Below are 18,245 nucleotides of genomic sequence, written 5' to 3' on the forward strand. Positions count from 1 at the left end.
CCCCGCCTCTTCCCTTCTCCGGGTCACGGGAAGCCCCGCCCCCGCTCAGGCCCCGCCCTCCTGGCGAGCCGCGGGCGACGGGTTGATGGCGGAGCCGGGCCCCGAGGAGGAGGAGCTGGCGCACGCCGAGGTGCTCGAGCTGTTCCAGGAGGGGCTGGCCCGCCTCGTGCAGGACCCGCTGCTGTGCGACCTCCCCGTGCAGGTGCCGCTCCCTGCCCCCCCCGCGCCGAGCCCCGCCCCCCGCATGGTGCCGCGTCGCGGCAGCGCGTCCCCCGCTCTGGGGCGGACGCTGACCGGCCGCGAGCCGGACAGGAGCTGGGGGGCGTGTCCCGAGCCCGGGCGAGCTCCTCCCCCGCACGTGACTGCCGGGGTCAGCGCCCTGGAGCGTGGGGGTGGTTGGGTGCGCGCTGTGGGGTGCGCAGGGTCCTGGAAATTCCGGGGGGAGGTGCCGAGCCCTGGAGAATGCGGGGGTTGGGTTTCCGGCGTGGGGGGGCAGGGTCCTGGAGGAGCTCGGGGGGGCAGGTGGGTTCAGGGCATGGGCAGTCATGGGGGGCAGAGCCCTGGAGCATGGGTGGTGAATGGGGGAGGAAGAGCCCTGGAAAAAGGGGGGCGGGAGGAAAAGCCCTGGAGGGGGGGATGAGGGGACAGGGCTGTGGAGGAGCTGGGGGTTGCAGATTGGAGGCAGGGTGTGGGAGGGGCAGAGCCTTTGGGGGCGGGAGGGGGAGGCTGGCAAGAGGCAGAGCCCCATGGCTGCAGGTGTCAGTTGCTTTGCGTCACACCTCTCAGAGCACTAACAGGGCTGTGGGGAGTAAGGTGCACCTGGTGGTTCATCTGCCTTTCGCTTTCTGGACAGGTCACCGTGGAGGAGATCAATTCTCAGATTGCGCTGGAGTATGGCCAAGCCATGACTGTGCGGGTGTGCAAGGCGGATGAAGAAGTGATGCGTAAGTCCCTGACATGCTTCTCCCCCCATCCCCGGCGCCCTAGACTGACTGTCGGGGTTGTGCTGGGAGTCTCTCTGGGTATGTCTACGCTGCAATAAAAAGGCCACAGCACTGAGTCTGAGTAACCCCAGGTCAGTTGCTTCTGGCTTGCAGGGCTCAGGCTGTGGGGCTAAAAATTGCAGCATAGACATTCGGGCTGAAACTGGAGCGTGGGCTCTGAGACCCACCCTTCTTGTGCGTGGGTGCCTCCACAGATGCCCATACCATGGGTCTTTTATTGCAGAGTAGACATATGATCTAAGATCATACTGACGGCCTGCCTTAGTTCACTGGCCAGATCTTTGACCTAAAGAGAAAGGAGGGGCTAAAGGCAGGAGAAGTGGTTCTGCTCCCATGTGCTACTTCAGGGGTTGTGTAGGGCCTGCCCCTGCATACATGTATTTGCTATGTTAAATGACACACATACAGGGACCATGCTGAATGATCTCCCCTGCAAATCTCAGGCACAGCTTAGAGCTCTGGAGCATTGGTCAGTTAGAAGCAGGAGCCGGGGGGAGAGTGGTAGAGCTAGCTGGGGTAGTTGCTCGCAGTTAAGTGGCACTGGGCATGTGTGCAGCCTCCTACTGAAGCCAGGCTCAGGTGGAGTTGGATCTGGGGAGGACACTGAGGCCAAAGTTCAGTTCCCACATCTTCTCTTGCCACTTGATCTAGTGGTGCCTATTCCACTGCATAGCTCACTCTGAGGTGAACTTCCCCAGCCAGAGTAGGGGTGGCATTGATGGGCTCTGGGGAGGAATTCCATGCTTGGTGAAAAAAGGCTATCTGCAGGGGCTGGGTTTTGAATGGAACCAGAAGATTGAGGATGAGTTCTAGGAAATTCAGCACTTAAGTATTGAGCCGGCTAGTAAGCCAGTGCAGTGGGTGCTGTGTCTGAGGTTGGGCAAGCCCCTCCACATGGCACCCTACCATGGTGATATTGTGAAGGGCACTAGATTGGTAAACTCCTTGTCATGCAGGGCTTTGAATACTGCCAGCAGGGTATCAGAGTGCAGTAGCTTAATGCCTTCTTACCAGGCTTCTGCAGCCCAAACCATCTCCTGAGTCAGACGCACAGGTTGGGGCCTAAAATGCTGTGATGCAATAAAGTAAAAAACTCCTGTGTGATAGTTGATAAAGCCAGGCAGACTCATCCCTACCTCACTTCTCACCAGCTGCCAAACTGGCTTTGTATCATACAGTTCCCAGCCCTGAGCCCATTCCCTGGGGTTACTGTGGCACAGGCTTTTGGATTGGAGCATTAAGGAAAGCCAGTCCTAGTGTTGCTCTTTATTCTCCACAAATAGCACAAAGCAACTCCACTTACAGTGCAGCTTCCAAGAGGTGAGGGTGGGGTATGGGAGCTGGAGCTCTGCCTCCCTCCAGAATGCATCTCTGGGGCCATTGCCAGGTGACAATCTTTTCCCTTTTAGCTGTAGTAGTGGTACAGAATGCCAGTGTCCTGGACCTGAAGAAAGCCATCCAGCGATATGTGCAGCTGAAGCAGGAGCGGGAAGGGGGCATACAGCACATTAGCTGGTGAGTTGGGGGCTCTTCAGAGGAAAGGGGGTGCTGTGGGCAGTCTGATGAACCTTGATACTACCGTTTCTCCTACAACAAGGGGAGCATAAAGCAGCCACCCACACAATCCTATTCATTTCCTTTTGTCTCTGAGGCATGTAAATCCTGGCCTTCATTTGTGTAATCAAACCTAGAGACATAACTGCAGGTGGAGTCCGTTGTAAAGCACATGTGGGCCAGAAAGAGCATGAAGGCCCTAGCTGCTCAGTCACTCCACTCTGGGCTGACCTGTGATAGCTGGGAACAGAGCGGTGGAAGGGCAGGCCACATACAGAGCTGCTGTCATCCTTATTTTCTGATCCTTTGTGGCTTGTTGCTGTTCCTGCTGCCCTCTGTTAAGTCACAGAATTTTGCTTTTACAGGACCTATGTATGGAGAACATATCACTTAACCTTTGCTGGAGAGAAAATGACAGATGACAAAAAGAAGCTGCGAGAGTAAGTATCAGGATTTCTCTATCTTCACTGAGCCTGTTGGAACTAGGAGGAGGCCTGGTTTGATCGCTGTTGTCAGACTGCATGTGTGTAAAACGTTTGTGTGTACAGGGGCTGGTCTTGTCCCTTTGATTCTGGTTAGATTTTCTAATGGAAAGCTTGAGAAGTGTGACTGCATTGCCTCATGGAGTGCTCCCAGGGTGTGTGTTATGTCAGTGAACTAGCTGTATGTCTTTTCCTGACCTGGGCTCAGGCATGAGTTTTCTCCCTGGGGGAATCTGTGACCAGTGAGATTAACCAACAGCCTCCTTAAAACTGTTTTTAGCTAACCACTGCAACAAAGCAATGAGAGAGAGAGAGATTTTCTAACAATAAACAGCCAACACACACATTGAGTCTCATCTGGTCTTACGGGTTTCAGAGTAGCAGCCGTGTTAGTCTGTATCCGCAAAAAGAACAGGAGGACTTGTAGCACCTTAGAGACTAACAAATTTATTAAAGCATAAGCTTTCGTGGGCTACAGCCCACTTCATCGGATGCATAGAATGGAACATATAGTTAGGTGAGAGAGAGAGAGATCTTATAAGCTTATGCTCTAATATATTTGTTAGTCCCTAAGGTGCCACAAGTACTCCTGTTCTTTTTATCTAGTCTTACACTTTTCTATATGCTCAGTTAGACAGGTTTTCCTCTTCAGTTACAGGAACAAAACAGAAGCCACTTACATTCCTCTAGCTGGCCCAGAACCTCCTGTGTCTTGGGGTTTCCCATTCAGGTTCCCTCTTGTTCACGCTGTTCCCACAAAAGTGGGCTAGAGCCATTAAGGCTCCTTCTCTGGCTTGGTCTCAGTAGAAGCGATTTGGTGACTATTAGTAAGGGGTTCTCTTAGAAAGCCCTCTCTCCAGAGGTTGGTCAGCTCCGCTATCCAGGGTGAAAGATCCAGCCCCACTTATGATACACCACTGACCAATCTAGATCCAACATTTATAATTATTATTAAAGGAACACCCCCCCCAATGTCTCAGTACCTGTTTCTCACTCTCTGGGCTGCCCTCATAGTGTGCATGACTTCACGCTCTTGGGAGGAAGCTCAGCGGGGCATGTGTATAACAGTACAATATGTTGACTTGATGTTTCGAAGTCCGCAAACCTTGTAGTTCAACAGAGCAGCCATGAGTCCTTTCTCCTGGTGAAAAGCTATTTCCCTGATTCGCAGTTACCAAGAGTAGGTTCTGCATTCCCCAGGCTATTGCTGTTTCCAGAGCACCAACCACAGGTATGCATGGTGCTTCCCAGATAAATATGACATTTTGCCCTGAGGGGCTCAGTTTAAATTAGCCTGACAACACCATAGATGCCCACAGACCAAGGGAAAAAGAGGCAGGGGAAAGGGGGGTGTTATTTTTCCTCAGGGATCAGTGTGCATGTGTGGTGGTGATGGGGCTGGGAGGGCAGAAATTAGCTGGGACCAGGGGGTAAGTCGTTTTTTTTTCAGGGTATGGTTTAATGGGCAGTGAGGCATCCAGGATAAGATGAGGACAGGGAGCAGACCAAGTACAGAACCCTGGCACTGGGGAGAGGAGCCGTGCCACTGGTTGAGAGGCTGAAGGGAGAGGTAGGGTGGGAGTCATGATAACACAGGAAGAGGGAGTGAAGAGTGGAAGACAGGCTCCTGGCCCTGCTTAGTGGTATGTCACTTGGGACCTAAGTAAGAAGTTTACAAACCATCCCAGCTTCCCATACATATACTCAGTAACATGAGAAGAAGAGAGCAGCGCCAGCACCTGCTGCATTCTCTAGCTATTACAGACATTCTGGCACTGGGCACGCTGGAGCCAGTCAGATTGGACAAAGAAAATTGGCAGCCTCCATCCACAGACTGAAGGGGAAAGGCTTGTCTCCTAAATACAGTGTACGGATTGGTGGGTGCAAGAAATGCCTTTGCTACGAAAACCAACCCTCCCGTGCATGCATGATTCTCACACTGGGGACAGGATGAGAGAGAAGGAGGTGCATGTGATAGATGTTAGTCATGTCACTTAATGCATTGAATGACTGTAGGTCCTGACTTACTGCAGTGATGGGGTGAGAAGTTGGATAAATGGAATAGAATTCTCTGGTCACATGACTATTTGGTGTCCTGCCAATAACACGGTGCGCCTCTCTCTCCTTTAAAGCATGGACTCTACCAGGTGAGGAGGAGTCTGGGCTGGGGGCATATAAAAGTTTGTTCATGGACATATAACAGCATAAGTCTCTCTGCAGGTACGGCATCAGAAATCGGGATGAGGTCTGCTTTATAAAGAAGCTTCGAAAGTGACCTGTAAGGTACGTCTTAAAGCTTCATGCACACATTCTGTAAGCCTATATCTTCATTAATCCAGGATCATAGTGCTCATGCTCATGGTGCCCAACGCTGCAACTCTCAGCTGCTGGAGCGCTCCAGAGTTGTTGCTGTGTTCCAGTCACTTTCAGCCACTTGTCCTACTATAATTCCAGGTCTCAGTCACGTAGGCTGGAGTGAGGCCAAGTAGGCAGATGCCTCATCATTAGGCACTGCGGCTGTGACTGATATCAGTGAGGTTACCTCCCCCCAATAGTATTTTACAGCTAATAAATACTGCTCTCTGAAGGTTTCAGAGCAGCAGCCGTGTTAGTCTGTATTCACAAAAAGGTGCCACAAGTCCTCCTTTTCTTTTTGCTCTCTGAAGGAGCACTTTAATTTATAGTGAACTATTAATTCAGTGCTTATATAAACCACATAGCAAGAACACAACTAAATCAACCTACACCTTGAAAGCAGTGGAAACAACTGGTTCAGGTATTTAATAAATCACCTATTATCCTTGCAGTTCATGCGTTTGGTTAATGCTGATATGGTTTAAAAAAAAAAGTTCGATGCATTTCCCAGATATCCTTAATTCTGAGCCACAAGATTATAGTAGAACAGCAGTTCTAGTTCAGCTGAGGTCAAGAGTCGCCTACTGTTTAAAACACACCTATTCTAAATACTCTAAAATCCACAGGGTGACTCGAATTGTTTGAAAGTTCTGTGCCTCGTGGAGACTGGTGCATTCAGGGTAGGGTTACTGGTCCAAATCTGGGGTCATTTGAGGAAAGGGTCCCCTCCCTAAATATCAGCGGTTCACAAAAATCATCTGATTCTTTCTTTTTTTGCCCATACTTGGGGCTCAGACTTGCTTCTTTATAAAGCAGACCTCATCCTGATTTTTGATGCTGTACTTGAATAGAGAATTATGCTGTTCTATGCCCAGGAACAAACATGGTGTTACCCCCCCTGAGTGTTATCCCCTACCCATTTGGGGAATCAATATTGAAAAAATTACTGAGTAAAATACACTACTCCAGCATGGGTTGGCCCAAAGAGTATGTGTAAGGGCAGCAATCCTAGGGCTCTTCTGAAACCCGAGAGTTTGCAGGCAGACTGTTGTCACAGTAACGGGGTGGCTCAAGGGGACATGCTGTGGTCATTGAACCTGAGCTGCACCCATGTACTGAGAGTTTGAGCCCTTTCCTTGGCAGCTTTCAGAGAATGCATGTTGTGCACACTAGTTTCCCTCTACCTGCATTCTGCAGGAATCCTTTTGAAAGTTTGGCCCTGAGACCAAAATTTCTGGTTTAAGAGCAATATTGTCAAGGGCTCTAAAATCCACAAGTGGACTTGGTTTTACTTTAGAAGTACTGTCAAGGAAATTAGCATTAATTAAATACAGGGCAGGTGAAAGTCTCTAGTAAGCAATAAGGATAATGAAATCCTGATCCATGCCCTCCACCCTCTTCCTGTACAATGGGACTGAGTGTTATCAAAGAAAAGCAAGTGACTGGGCCATTTAGTCAAGGGGATCCTGATACATAGCACACCTAACATGAGCTGCTGCTAACACTTTCAGATTCTTAAAACTTTGGGGGGGCAGAGATAGGAAATATGGGGGATGGGAGGTGGTATCAGAGCAGTGCCAGGAGGTAGGGGGGGTTCAAGCTGGGGGCTCTACCCTTTTGCCAACCTTTGATTCTTAGGGCTGTGCTCTGGCACAGCTACTGAGGGGCCAGCCTACCTTTGGACAGCAGCCTTTACTAGTGTCAGGACCCATCCCAAATGCTGTTTTTGAAAACCCTGTTTGATGACGAGAGCTTCGATCAAGAACTGGGATTCCAAAGATGTAATTATACTAATTTTTCTATGATCCCTTAATGAATAAGGGATTGTCCTCAGAGACTTTTGCTTTCTGGGTGCTCAGAAGCACTGACAGAATCATAAGGGAGGAAATTTGGCACCTTCTTGCAATTCTTCAGTCATTCAGAACCACTGGAGGCCACCGGGGCAGAGGCTGACTCTTTCAGACCTTGAAACCAAAGTCTAAACAGATCCAGAGCTCTAGCCTCAAGGGCTTCCTTAAGCAAAGGGCATTGCAGACAAATCTTCCCATACTTGTGGGCACTAGGAATGAACTTCTGACAGATCAGATACCCAAAAGGCAAGTGGCCTTCTCCCAGACACTTCAGGTACTGTACATGGTTGTCTGATACTGGGAATACAGCTGGGCAGTAAGCACACCTTTTAAACCCCAGCTTTCTTTGCTTTTTTGGTTCTACCATACCTCAGAACCAGAGAGACACCCTAACTACTCACTAGGAGGGAACACTAAGTTTTTTGGAGGAAACTGGAGGAGTTCACAGCTGTCCAGGCATGCAGTTGGAAGGAACTGAGGTGGGGCGGGCATTCTACCCCCTTCTATAATCTCCTTCGGTACCTCGGGGATACTGAGGGGCGGGGCAGTGGTGCTAGTAAAGGCACACAAGGTGGCGCAGTACCTATAAGTGGGACTATGCAGTGCCACTTGAAGAACTAAACATTCTGTAAGGGCAAAGTGTACCACTGGGCAACCTTAACTCTTTGTTAATGTAGTTAAAATGCTTTCAGCCACTATGAGTATTTTCAACAATATAACAAGGGTACTGTGTGTGCTTACTAAACAGTTCCGATATCTGGCAGGCATTTAAACTGGGGTGGCCAAAATTGGTCAGTCTTGGTTGATTAAAGTTAAGCACCTGAATCCATATTCCTGCATGTAATAAAGTGAACTGGTTTTCCGAATGCTAGAGGAAGCGGCAGCACTGCACCACCAAGCTGCTCATCGAGGTGCCTAACTTTAGTTATCAAGTTACAAAATTTTGTTTTGTTTGCATGGTATTTTTTTCAAATGCCAAGCTCCTAGTAATTGATGTAGGAAATGTTGTGTCTGATACAGGATGCTTGATTGTCCTAAGGTAACTATAAAGAAAACACAGCAACATACACCACACTGAGAGTGCCCAGCTGGTGCCCAAGGTCGCTTGCCAGCCTGTGGGAATAGGGGCTGCAGTAGCAATGTCTTGATTTCTCACTCTTTGGTTACAGCTCCAGGTGCAGCATTCCCTCTGCTGGAAAAGGACTCAGTCCAGGCCGTTACTGCAGCAGGACCAGCCTGCACATTCAGCATCTTTCCAGAAGAGAAACTTGTGGCATTTCAAAGCAGAGCAGATGCAGGAGGTGATAAATTCTTGTATAGGTTAGTGTTTGAATGTGGTGGTTGCTTTTGCTGTGCCCTGGCTATGAAGGGCAAATGGTGCACAGTGATGCTTTTCGGAGCCCTCTGAAGTTCTGTCTGCCAGAACTTGATGCCACCATAGGTACAACCAGAAATAAAAGACTCAGACTAATAATTTATGCAGCTGTCTTGACCAGACTTTGGTCATGAAGCAATCCAGACCACAGAGAGGCAGAACTGAGCCTGAGCTACTGCAAGTTTAAAAAAATGGATATGGTAAAGGTGTGGAGCATTGCCTCTAAGAAGCCATAAATGGAGGCGTGAGGCCTTGAGCCCAGGAGATGGGAATCAGACCAACAGCAGCTAGAGAGCGTGCACGCAGTCAGAGGACTGGCCTGTATGGAAAACCATGGCATTTGTTGCTTTTGTGCTGCCCTACCTCCAGGAAGCTTGCTCCCTTGGTGAGACAGGCAGGATGTGATGGCCTTGGAACAAGGAACTGGCATCTATAAAACAAGATGACACCAGCCCCATGTTGCAGAACACCAGCCTGTGTGTGTTTAAATAAATTTAATAAAAATGGTGTGATGGGTTTGAAGGAGGAGTGGAAGGTGTACAGGATCAGGGCCTATACTAGTCAATATTCATCCTGTTCCTATAGCTACTAAATCACTACCCAGTCAACTGAGAATTTAAACATTTTGGAAGAAGTCTCTGTGAAGGTTCCCACACAGCTGTGCCACCTTGCTAGAAAACCTCTAAAGTCCAGGATATCTCTGGTAGCATTCTGAAGTGTTTCCAGTTCCACACACAGAGCCAGTTAGAACTGCAGGGGCTCAGTGTGCAGGTGTCATGGTGTAGGGAGGAGGGTTTTAGGTTTATTAGGAACTGGGGAACCTTTTGGGGAAAGGAGGAGCCTATACAGGAAGGCTGGGCTCCACCTAAATGGAACCAGACTGCTGGTATGTAAAATTAAAAAGGTTGTAGAGGAGTTGTTAAACTAAGGACTGGGGAATAGCCAACAGGTTCAGAGAGAGACAGACATCCCTAAGGGGAGGAACTGTTAACAAGGATGCTCTATAGCAGTGCTCCCCAAACTTTTCAGAGTCATACCGCCTCTTACCTCTGTTCCTTGGGCATGGGGGTTGGCCTGGGCCCCAGCTATGTCCCCCAAACAGTCATCCAAGCCCCACAGTTTGGGGACCTCTGCTCTATAGCCTAGTAAAGAGGAGAGGACAGAACGTACAGATAGGAACGAAAGAGAAACAGGAAATTAAAAAGGGACCTAGTTGGTCTCAAAAGAGTCCTAAAGCTCTAATCAGTTGTGTCAACCTAACAAAAAATAGAAATGCCCACGGCTGGTGATGGGATACAAGATGGGGAAGGCTCTTAGTTACCACAGAGAATTCTTTCCCAAGTCTCTGGCTGGTGAGTCTTGCCCACATACTCAGTGTTTAACTGATTGCCATATTTGGGGTCAGGAAGAATTCTTTTCTCTGGGTCAGATTGGCAGAGATCCTGGGTTTTGTACTGCAGGCAAGTCAAGCAGGTGGATACAGGGCAATTAAGGTGAAGGGAGCAAATAGGCATGGTTCACTACAAGTACAAGTGAGTCTAGCAAGAAGCAGCTCATGGACTTATCACACTGATTTCACATAAAGAGCCATCACTAGGCTCTTTATGACTTGTCCTACTGCCACAAAGGCTCAAGGGCTTAGCCTACAAAATGGTGAGCATGTACACTGCTATAGAGAATTCATTATGGCAACTACTACAAAACAATAAAGTAGAATCATCCTGCTGGGACTGTGGGAACCTAATGCTGCAGACAAAGGGAAAGGACGTGGCCAGTAGGTGCTGGAGACAAAGTGCTTAGGATAAAGCAAACAAATATAGCCATAGACTGTGCAGAATAGTTAACAGTAGCTAAAACGCTACCTTTCTATTTAATCACCACCTTAGCAGTAGTAAACAAATCTGGTTAAAAATGTAGTATTAAAGTAGTGTAATAAAAATATGGCAGCAGAAAAAGTTCAATAAATTGAACAAGGCACAATTGTTCTGTTTTCAGAAAATGTGCAAGTCTTCTGAGATAAGGCAAAATAGGTCTGCCAAGGGCTGACAAGACAGTTTAAATTAACCATGGTCAGGGTTAGATGTGTCACGGGATGAGGAGGTGTTGTCCATGTGGAACTGGCCCAGCAGCTGCAAAGACAATCCAACTCCAGGACCTGCTTGAGAAGCCAGTCTTCGCCATTCAGTGGAGCTGTGCGTCTAGATCATATTTCTCACAGAACTTGTCTGTGAATGGAATACATGTGAGGAACTCACACCATTCACACTTGATCGGATAGAAATAGAACAGAATCACGAGTCCTGAGAAGAGTCCAATGAAGATGAGCTGGAACACTATAATCTGGCATCGCTTCCGATATAAATCAAATTTCCCAAAGCTAATGTAGGGCAGGAAGGCAAAGGACAAGAAGAGGCCACTGATGAATCCTGAAATGTGGGCAAAGTTATCAATCCAAGGCAGGAGGCCAAAGGCAAAGAGGAAGAGCACCACAGCCAACAGCTTGAAGAAGGCCCTCCATGGCCGTGCCAGGATCTGCCAGCTCTGGAAGAGTTCCACAAAGAGACAGGCCAGGATTCCAAACTGGGATCCTGCGGGGCCCACCTGCAGGAGGAGGACGACACAGGTTACAGAGAGCGAGACCAAACCAACCCAGCTACTGATTGCTCCTGCCGGGTCTCAGCTTCACAGAGGTGTGTCTCTTGCTATCCAGTGCTATCAGCCACTAGAATGCTCCATGTCAGTGACTCTGAGGAGCTGCCTCATTCTGAGTCAACAGCTAGCAGGGGAGCCATTTTCTACTGGGGGGGGAGGGGAAGTATCTGCATCAGGCCTTCTGCCAGTTTGATTCAGCCTTCACTCCTTGTAGGGTAGCATTAAAGCAACAAGCATGCTATACAGCCCAAGCTAGATACCAGTATCCAGGGGTGAGGAATACAAGGTATCCTCTAGGCTAGTGATACTCAGGCCTCAGTGGTTCAGGAGCCAAAGTAGCTATCAACATTACCCAAAATAGCCACAGTAGTGTGAATTCATTGTTTCATTTATTACAGTGCTATATATTCTCACAGCAGAATGACTGACCAAGTATATTATTATCAACTATAGTTGGTTAATAATATAGTAAAACATCCTGATGGTGTGATTTTAATTATTAATCAATCTAAGTTATTAACCAGTGTTTTAATGTCATGTGCTCCAAAGAGGCCTCAGGAAACATATTAAAGAAACACTTGCTGCTCGCGAGCCTCAGTCTGAGTATCACTGCTCTAGGCTCTAGCATTCTTCTAAAATGCATCAGGACATCAGCTGGGAGCATGAGAGGACTTTGGCTGCTGGATACAGTGGGGTCTTAGAAGATGGGAGCAGGGAGGCAGGGTGAAGGTGTGAGGTGAGAGAGATGGAGGAAGGTGTGGGAGTAATATTGTATGTGCTTCTCCTGCCATGACAGTCTGTTTTAGTTGTTTGCTCCTTTTTCCCTGCCATGGGAACACTCAGCCTTTTAAGATCAGGGCCTGCCCATAGCCAGCAGCCTAAAGGCAGTGACCATTTGTGGAAGAGTGTAGGCATATTGCTCCTACCTGCAGTACAAACATGCTCAAGATCATTTTCAGGGGTAAAGAGTGGGCCATGCCTGGCTGGGGAGGCCTGGTGGCAGTAGCAACTCCCATTGCTGGGATTCTGTTTAAGGCCAGTTCTACACTACGTCACTCAAGGGTATGAAAAATCCACAGCCCTGAGGGACCTTGTTATACCAACCTAACCCCCAGTGTAGACAGCGCTGTGTCACCGGGAGATTCTCCCATCAACAAAGCTACTGCCTCTCAGGGAGATGGAGAAGCTCTCCCGTCGGCACAGGAGTATCTTCATTTAAGCGCTGCAGCAGTGGTGCAACAGCTCTTGGACATTAGCTATGGAGCTCTCAGTCTCTGGTCTGTCAGGGGCCTGAGCCCCTGCACTAGGCTAACTCAAGATGGGCACCCTATCATGCTGGGCCATCTCACTGCCTCCTCAGGACCGTGGGCAGGGCCTGGCCTCACTCCTGTTTCTCGGGGCCATGTCCTGAAAGGGCAAGACCCTCAGAGGGTCTGGAGCGCTCTGGGGATTTTACTGCTCAGCAACTGGACCAGTTGGTCAGTGGCCAGTAGTGCAGCCCTCTGCCTCACAGGCCAGGGAGATGCAGAGATGGCCCATGACAAAAGTGGCAGTGGAGGCTGAAGTGCCAGGAGCTGTCATCCCGCTCCTTATCCAAGTGGTGTCCACAAAGGAGGAGTTGGGCCACTCTGGGGTCCCCAGTCTGGGCTGTGCCTACAGAAGGTAACTGGAGGTGGGTGTGTTAGGGCTGGGTGATGTAGGATTCAGTGCTCCCAGCAGGTAACTGGGCCTGCTCACCTGCCAGAGACCTACCTCTGCTCTGTAGGGCAGGAATATTGCACTGGCCAGGTTCCCTGTGATGCCGCTGAGCAGGTAGATGATGGAGATGCGATGCCAGCCTGCCAGCTTTTCCAGGTCTCGCAGGATGGTCATCTGGAAACAGACTGAAACCAGGCAGTGCAGGATCCTACCAAATCAGGAGAACACCAGAGCTGAGGCAGCAGCTACTAAGGTCGTGTGCAGTCCTGCTCTGTAATCCCTGCCCCAGGCTCACCCATGGCCTCTGGCCTGCCTCCCACATGCACTTCAGTCCATGGCCCCAGCGAGCACCTGGGCCAAGAACATGAAATATTTGTAACTATTTTTGAGGTGCAGAGGAGACTGGCCCCATGCTGAGCACTGCCTGTAACACACCCAAGCAGGGATAACCACTCCCCACCCCTTGCAGGGAACCAATGAGCACCATGCCCAGGTATCCCACACACACAGACACTCCCCCCTCGCCATGACAGTGGCAGACACTGGTTTGTTTTTGCAGTGAGACTTACCCAGCGTGGAGGAAGAGGGAGAGCCAGAGGCGGTAGAACTGGTCAGGAATCTCTGGGTTTAGGAAGGGCAGGAGGCCACAGACATCATCCATGCAGTGCACCTAATAGAGAGCATGGTCAGCTGGAAGCCCAGAGGGTCTATGTCAGGCTAGAGTATGCTGCCCCCTCCTGCCACACAATGGTATTGCTCTGCCTGTCTCATTGTAATGTGCCTAGTGCCACAGAATCTAGGCACCTCTGCACCTGCGTGACTGCCCCCTACAGGAAGATATGCATCTTCCCCCTGCTCACATGGGGGAGCCCACTCACCTGACTTCCTGTCAGTAGAGGAGCCTCCATATGGGTATTGGTGCTCTGTGCACCTGCCCTAAGTTACTCCCTGCAACTCTCCAGTTACCCTCCTCCACCCACAGAGCAGGGAAGTCATATTCTCCCCTCTTCATGGAGAGGAAGCAAAAAGACCACAAAGCACATCATGAGCAGAACTAGAACCAGGGTTCTGGTACCTCATTTCCCCCCCCCCCCCCCACTCATTCCTGAATCCCTGCAGGGCTAGGGGGCTGCCTGGAGCACAAATCCTGCACTGGTCTCCAGAGATGGAAGAGTTGCCTTTTCTAACCTGTTTGTGGCTCAGACCCAGGCCTGACCACCCACCCCCATTTGAATAAAGGCAGGAGAGCTCTGCGGGCAGTGCCGCCTCACATGGGGCCTGCTGTGGGGCACAGCAAGGGGCTCCCAAGCGAAGGGAAGGAAAGCTGCAAAATCTTGCCCAAATCTCATCACGCCACTTGGAGGAGATGGGGGAGAGGGAAAGAGAAGAGTGAGGGGAGGGAGGAGAGAGTGGCCATGAGAACCTGCCCTGCAGCCTTGGCCGTACCTGGGAGCAGAGTGTTGCCTCCTCATGGAAATAGCCCCGCATGAAATCACAGTACTCTCGGGATGTTATTTCACACCTGGGGAGGGAAACAGCAAGATTCATTTGTGCTATTAATAGCACCTGCTGCCCTCTTGGAGCCAGTCATGCTCTGCATGCTTCAGACCCCCTCATACCCTGAGTCCAGGCCCCAAAATTGGCACCACACTGTACCGGATTCAGAGATGTTCTTCCCCAGCACTGCTGTAGCCTCTCCCTGCCAGGGGCATTTGTGCCATCCTTTCTGCTGCCATTGTGTGTGGCGATGTCCCCATTAGAGCCAGGGAACCACTCTGAACAATCCACCCAGCAAATGGAGCCCTCACCAATATCCTCCCAAAACGCATCCTGAGTCACCTTTGGCACCTCAGTAAATCCCGGCTCAGAGTCACCACCGTGTCTCACCCAGCAAGGGGTCACCGCCCAACAGCCTAATGCCCTGGGTAGCCCTGAGGAAGCACAGGGGCTGGCTTGTGCTGCCCTTCCCCTTTCTGTCTAGGACCCTTGCCTGTAAACCCTTTTGGTGCAGAGACCAGGTCTTCCCTTCTTTCTGGGAGGTGCTCATCATGCTTCAGGGCACTCTTGGGCTTGGTGTACCCTGAACATCAGCCTCCAGTCTAGCTGTACAGCTCTAGCATAGACACAATTTACACTTGTGCAAATCCCATCAGTGTGTGAATCATGTCTATATTAGTAGTTGCACTACTACACCAACAGCTATGCAGGCCGTGTAGACAAGGCTGTACAAGAAGGCATTGATTTCTATTGGGATTTTGTTCCATGAGTCAGATTGGAACCAAGAACTAATGATCTCCCTGAAGGAATAATAACCCTAGTCCATTGATTTCCTAGCTAAAGGAGTGACAGACAGGGAGTCTGCCACAATCTTGAGGGTCTCTAAATCTAAGTACTACAGCATCCATTGCAGGACTTTCTTACACTGTGAGAAACTTGAGGCAGGGACTGTGTCTGCCTCTATATGTGTACAGTGCCTAACACACGGATCCTGATCAGTTCTCTGGGCACCACCACCATGTGATTATGCTGGAAGGTGCTAATGGCTGCCAACAAATTGGTCTATAGAAAAATCACAGAAGGAGCAATTGAATAACCCTTTATGTAGTGATAACTGGAAACAAGAAGCTACAGCCCAAGGACACAATTAAGCAATGTGGTCCCAGGGTTTCCCTAGCAGTGATTGCAAATACAGGGGCTGAGGGATTGATTGGTTGCAGCTGTGTGTTCGTGCGCAAAAGGAGAAAGCCAGAAAAACTAGTGTAGCCCTGAAAGAGATCACAGACAGCTTCTCAGGGCACAGGACTCACTGGAGAGGCAGACTTTCAACTTGTGAGCAAGGAACTTTTGTTATTTGTTCCTCCTATGTTCCAGGGAACAGGACTCTATGTCTATTCTTTGTAAATAAACAGGATCGCACGAAAGAAATACCTGACTCTTATAATCAATTTCCCCTCCTAATGGAGCAATCCCACAAGACCCCAATTATTGGCTATCCATATTGGCCAAAGGGGCACCTGTATAAAGAGCAAGAAGTTCCTCTTGCTGAAAGCCAGCCAGACCACCACACTCATGGTTTGCAGCACTTATTGATTCCCTGTCCATTATTATCTAACCTCTACTGACAGCTCCTCGCCCTGCCTGAGGATCTGGCCAGCCAGGGTAGCAGCTGCTATAGTCCCAGATAATCATTCCTCCTGCCAGGAAGGACAGGCACCCGGAATGACTGTGACCCTGTCATTACATATGAGCCAATCCCAGGAGCATGTGTCCCCTCCTGCTTAAGAGACCCCCAGCACAGGGCTCTCCCCTCCATCACTGTAACCTGCCCCTCTCTGGTCTGCCCGCTTCTCCCTGCTCCCCCCATCCCTCCAAAATGCTTTCCCTGTCCCCCTGGCCACATCAGCACCCGTTGCTTACCACATCAAATTCAAGCACCTAGCCCTCACTATAGAGCCTGCCATCTCTGCTCTTTTTCCCCAGCTCCCCTCCCAACATGCTCTCCTTTCTGCTCCTCGTACACTCTGCTTTGTACGCTGGCTCGTGCTGCTCCTGCGTCTGGCACAGCCTCCCTAATGTCACTACCAAGTGCCTTCCATCCTCCGTCAGATCCCTCCATAACTCCGTCATGCTCCAGCAAAGGTATCATAGAATATCAGGGTTGGAAGGGACCTCAGGAGGTCATCTAGTCCAACCCCCTGCTCAAAGCAGGACCAATCCCCAATTTTTGCCCTATATCCCTAAATGGCCCCCTCAAGGATTGAACTCACAACCCTGGGTTTAGCAGGCCAAAGCTCAAACCACTGAGCTATCCCTCCCAGGAGCTCTCCCTCCCGCCTCACTGTAATCCCCACAGCTTCCTCCACTCAGCCATTGCCAGAATCTAGCTTTGGCCTGTCAGCTCCCCAGGACAAGGGACACACCTTAACCTATGTGTACAAAGACCATCTCCATTTCCAGCACGACAAAATGCGAGGCCCATTCAGTTTACACTGCACTCAGCAGGGGATGGCAGGCTGCTGGACCACCCCAAAGCACTACCAGATCATCAGATGGGCAAGGAAAACATTTATTCCCTTCAATGAGGAACAAACGTGAGGGCTCCAGATCTGAAGAACAGGTCAGTCCATTCCTAGTGCTCTGCAGTGTCAAAAAGGTGGCTCAGCAACCAATGCTCTAGACCCTTGCACACATTCTGTGCTGGCCAGAAGCTGCTGCCAGGGGTGGGAAATGCAGAGGGTGAGGGGGGCTACGAAGTATGCTGTCCCCTGGCCCTCTCTGCTGGAGCCTCTGGCTTCTACCTTTCTGCTCCTCCCCATTCCGCACAGGGCAGGGCCTGGCTCTCTAGATGCACAAGCCTGAGTTGGTTCCATTTCTGTCTGATTTCCCTTTCACAGTAGTGCCCTGGGCCGCACATAGCCAGGGAGACACTACCCTCTGTGGAGAAGGACAAGTCCCCCGTACCTACATGCAAATCGCACAAAGCCTCTGCAAATGCACTGCGTGCCTCATCCTATTTGCAGCCCTCTGCAGATGGGCAGGGGTGGCCTCCATTACCTTCCTTTGGTCCCAATACAGCAGGGCCTGCCTGTGATCACGCAGTCCATATGAAGGTGGTTGGTATAATTCCCAGCGCTGTTTTTGGTGCAGATCTGGATAACAATAACAAATGGAATGAGATGGATGTGGAAACCTTTCCGCCACCTGACATGTGGGGAGGGTGCTGTGGCCGTACTCTGAGCCACCTGTGACCAGGTTCTGGGAGGGGATGGGGCTGGTGCTGTGGCCACGTTCTACCTCCATCTGATTTTGCAGGGGAGCGGTTAATGGGGATGCACCCAGGTTTGCAACAGAACAACCTGATCATACATAGCTTTTTAGCTGCCAGTTGGGTGGCCCAGCCAGCCCCCTCCCCAAGATGGGCTCCACAAGCACAGGAGCAAAATCCCATGCAGGCTCCTCCCAGTTACAACAGTTCCCTTGGCTTCTGACTGGGAGAAGCAGCCTTAACAGTCAGCCCTCAGGAGAGCACTCATCAGGCTGGCCTAGTGCGGTGAATCCGGGCCTGTCTATCCTGGCCTGGCTGCTTTTCCCCTCCCAAACACCACAGTCAGATCAAAGGTTCAAAATCTCAGCTGACTGGAGTCACTGTTCAAAGATCCAAAGGCCTGGCCGAGCTATGCTTGAAGCTCCCCCACACTAGTGGTAGCTGTGGGCCAAGTCAGCCCCCAAAGCAGCCTGGGCCCCGCACAGCCCTTGCCCAACTCTTCCCTTTCTG

At 50.3% G+C, this 18,245-nt stretch overlaps 2 protein-coding genes across 6 annotated transcripts in view; one reads left to right on the forward strand and one right to left on the reverse strand.

Moving 5' to 3' along the window:
• The first annotated feature begins 68 nt into the window (after positions 1 to 68).
• On the forward strand, positions 69 to 15,895 carry SNRNP25 (small nuclear ribonucleoprotein U11/U12 subunit 25). Its single transcript, XM_048868220.2, has 6 exons — positions 69 to 202; positions 854 to 944; positions 2,414 to 2,519; positions 2,924 to 2,998; positions 5,261 to 5,323; positions 8,415 to 15,895. Exons 1-5 carry the CDS (start codon positions 86 to 88, stop codon positions 5,313 to 5,315), a joined length of 444 nt encoding a protein of 147 aa, XP_048724177.1. The 5' UTR covers positions 69 to 85; the 3' UTR covers positions 5,316 to 5,323; positions 8,415 to 15,895.
• Positions 2,256 to 18,245, reverse strand: part of RHBDF1 (rhomboid 5 homolog 1) — a 112,612-nt gene continuing 96,622 nt past the window's right edge. For 3 of the 5 annotated variants that reach the window (XM_075132832.1, XM_075132831.1, XM_048868216.2), the window contains 5 exons: positions 17,525 to 17,619; positions 14,417 to 14,492; positions 13,540 to 13,640; positions 13,025 to 13,178; positions 10,449 to 11,221 (listed from right to left, as the gene is read on the reverse strand). In XM_075132832.1, the coding sequence (XP_074988933.1) occupies positions 10,802 to 11,221; positions 13,025 to 13,178; positions 13,540 to 13,640; positions 14,417 to 14,492; positions 17,525 to 17,619 (846 nt within the window). In that variant the 3' untranslated portion in view covers positions 10,449 to 10,801. Of the gene's footprint in view, positions 2,927 to 9,667; positions 9,763 to 10,448; positions 11,222 to 13,024; positions 13,179 to 13,539; positions 13,641 to 14,416; positions 14,493 to 17,524; positions 17,620 to 18,245 lie in introns of those variants that run through there. The other 2 variants (XM_075132833.1, XM_075132834.1) reach the window with 2 other exon arrangements.

This window comes from Caretta caretta, chromosome 10, assembly GCF_965140235.1.
Source record: "Caretta caretta isolate rCarCar2 chromosome 10, rCarCar1.hap1, whole genome shotgun sequence".
In the NCBI taxonomy this organism is placed as follows: Eukaryota; Metazoa; Chordata; order Testudines; family Cheloniidae; genus Caretta; species Caretta caretta.

Bases quoted from the DNA above. Each gene is read 5' to 3' on its own strand.
- SNRNP25 (XM_048868220.2), top strand. From the start codon at position 86: ATGGCGGAGCCGGGCCCCGAGGAGGAGGAGCTGGCGCACGCCGAGGTG. The intron at 945-2,413 runs GTAAGTCCCTGA...TTTCCCTTTTAG, and splicing joins GGCGGATGAAGAAGTGATGC to CTGTAGTAGTGGTACAGAAT. The intron at 2,520-2,923 runs GTGAGTTGGGGG...TTGCTTTTACAG, and splicing joins GGCATACAGCACATTAGCTG to GACCTATGTATGGAGAACAT.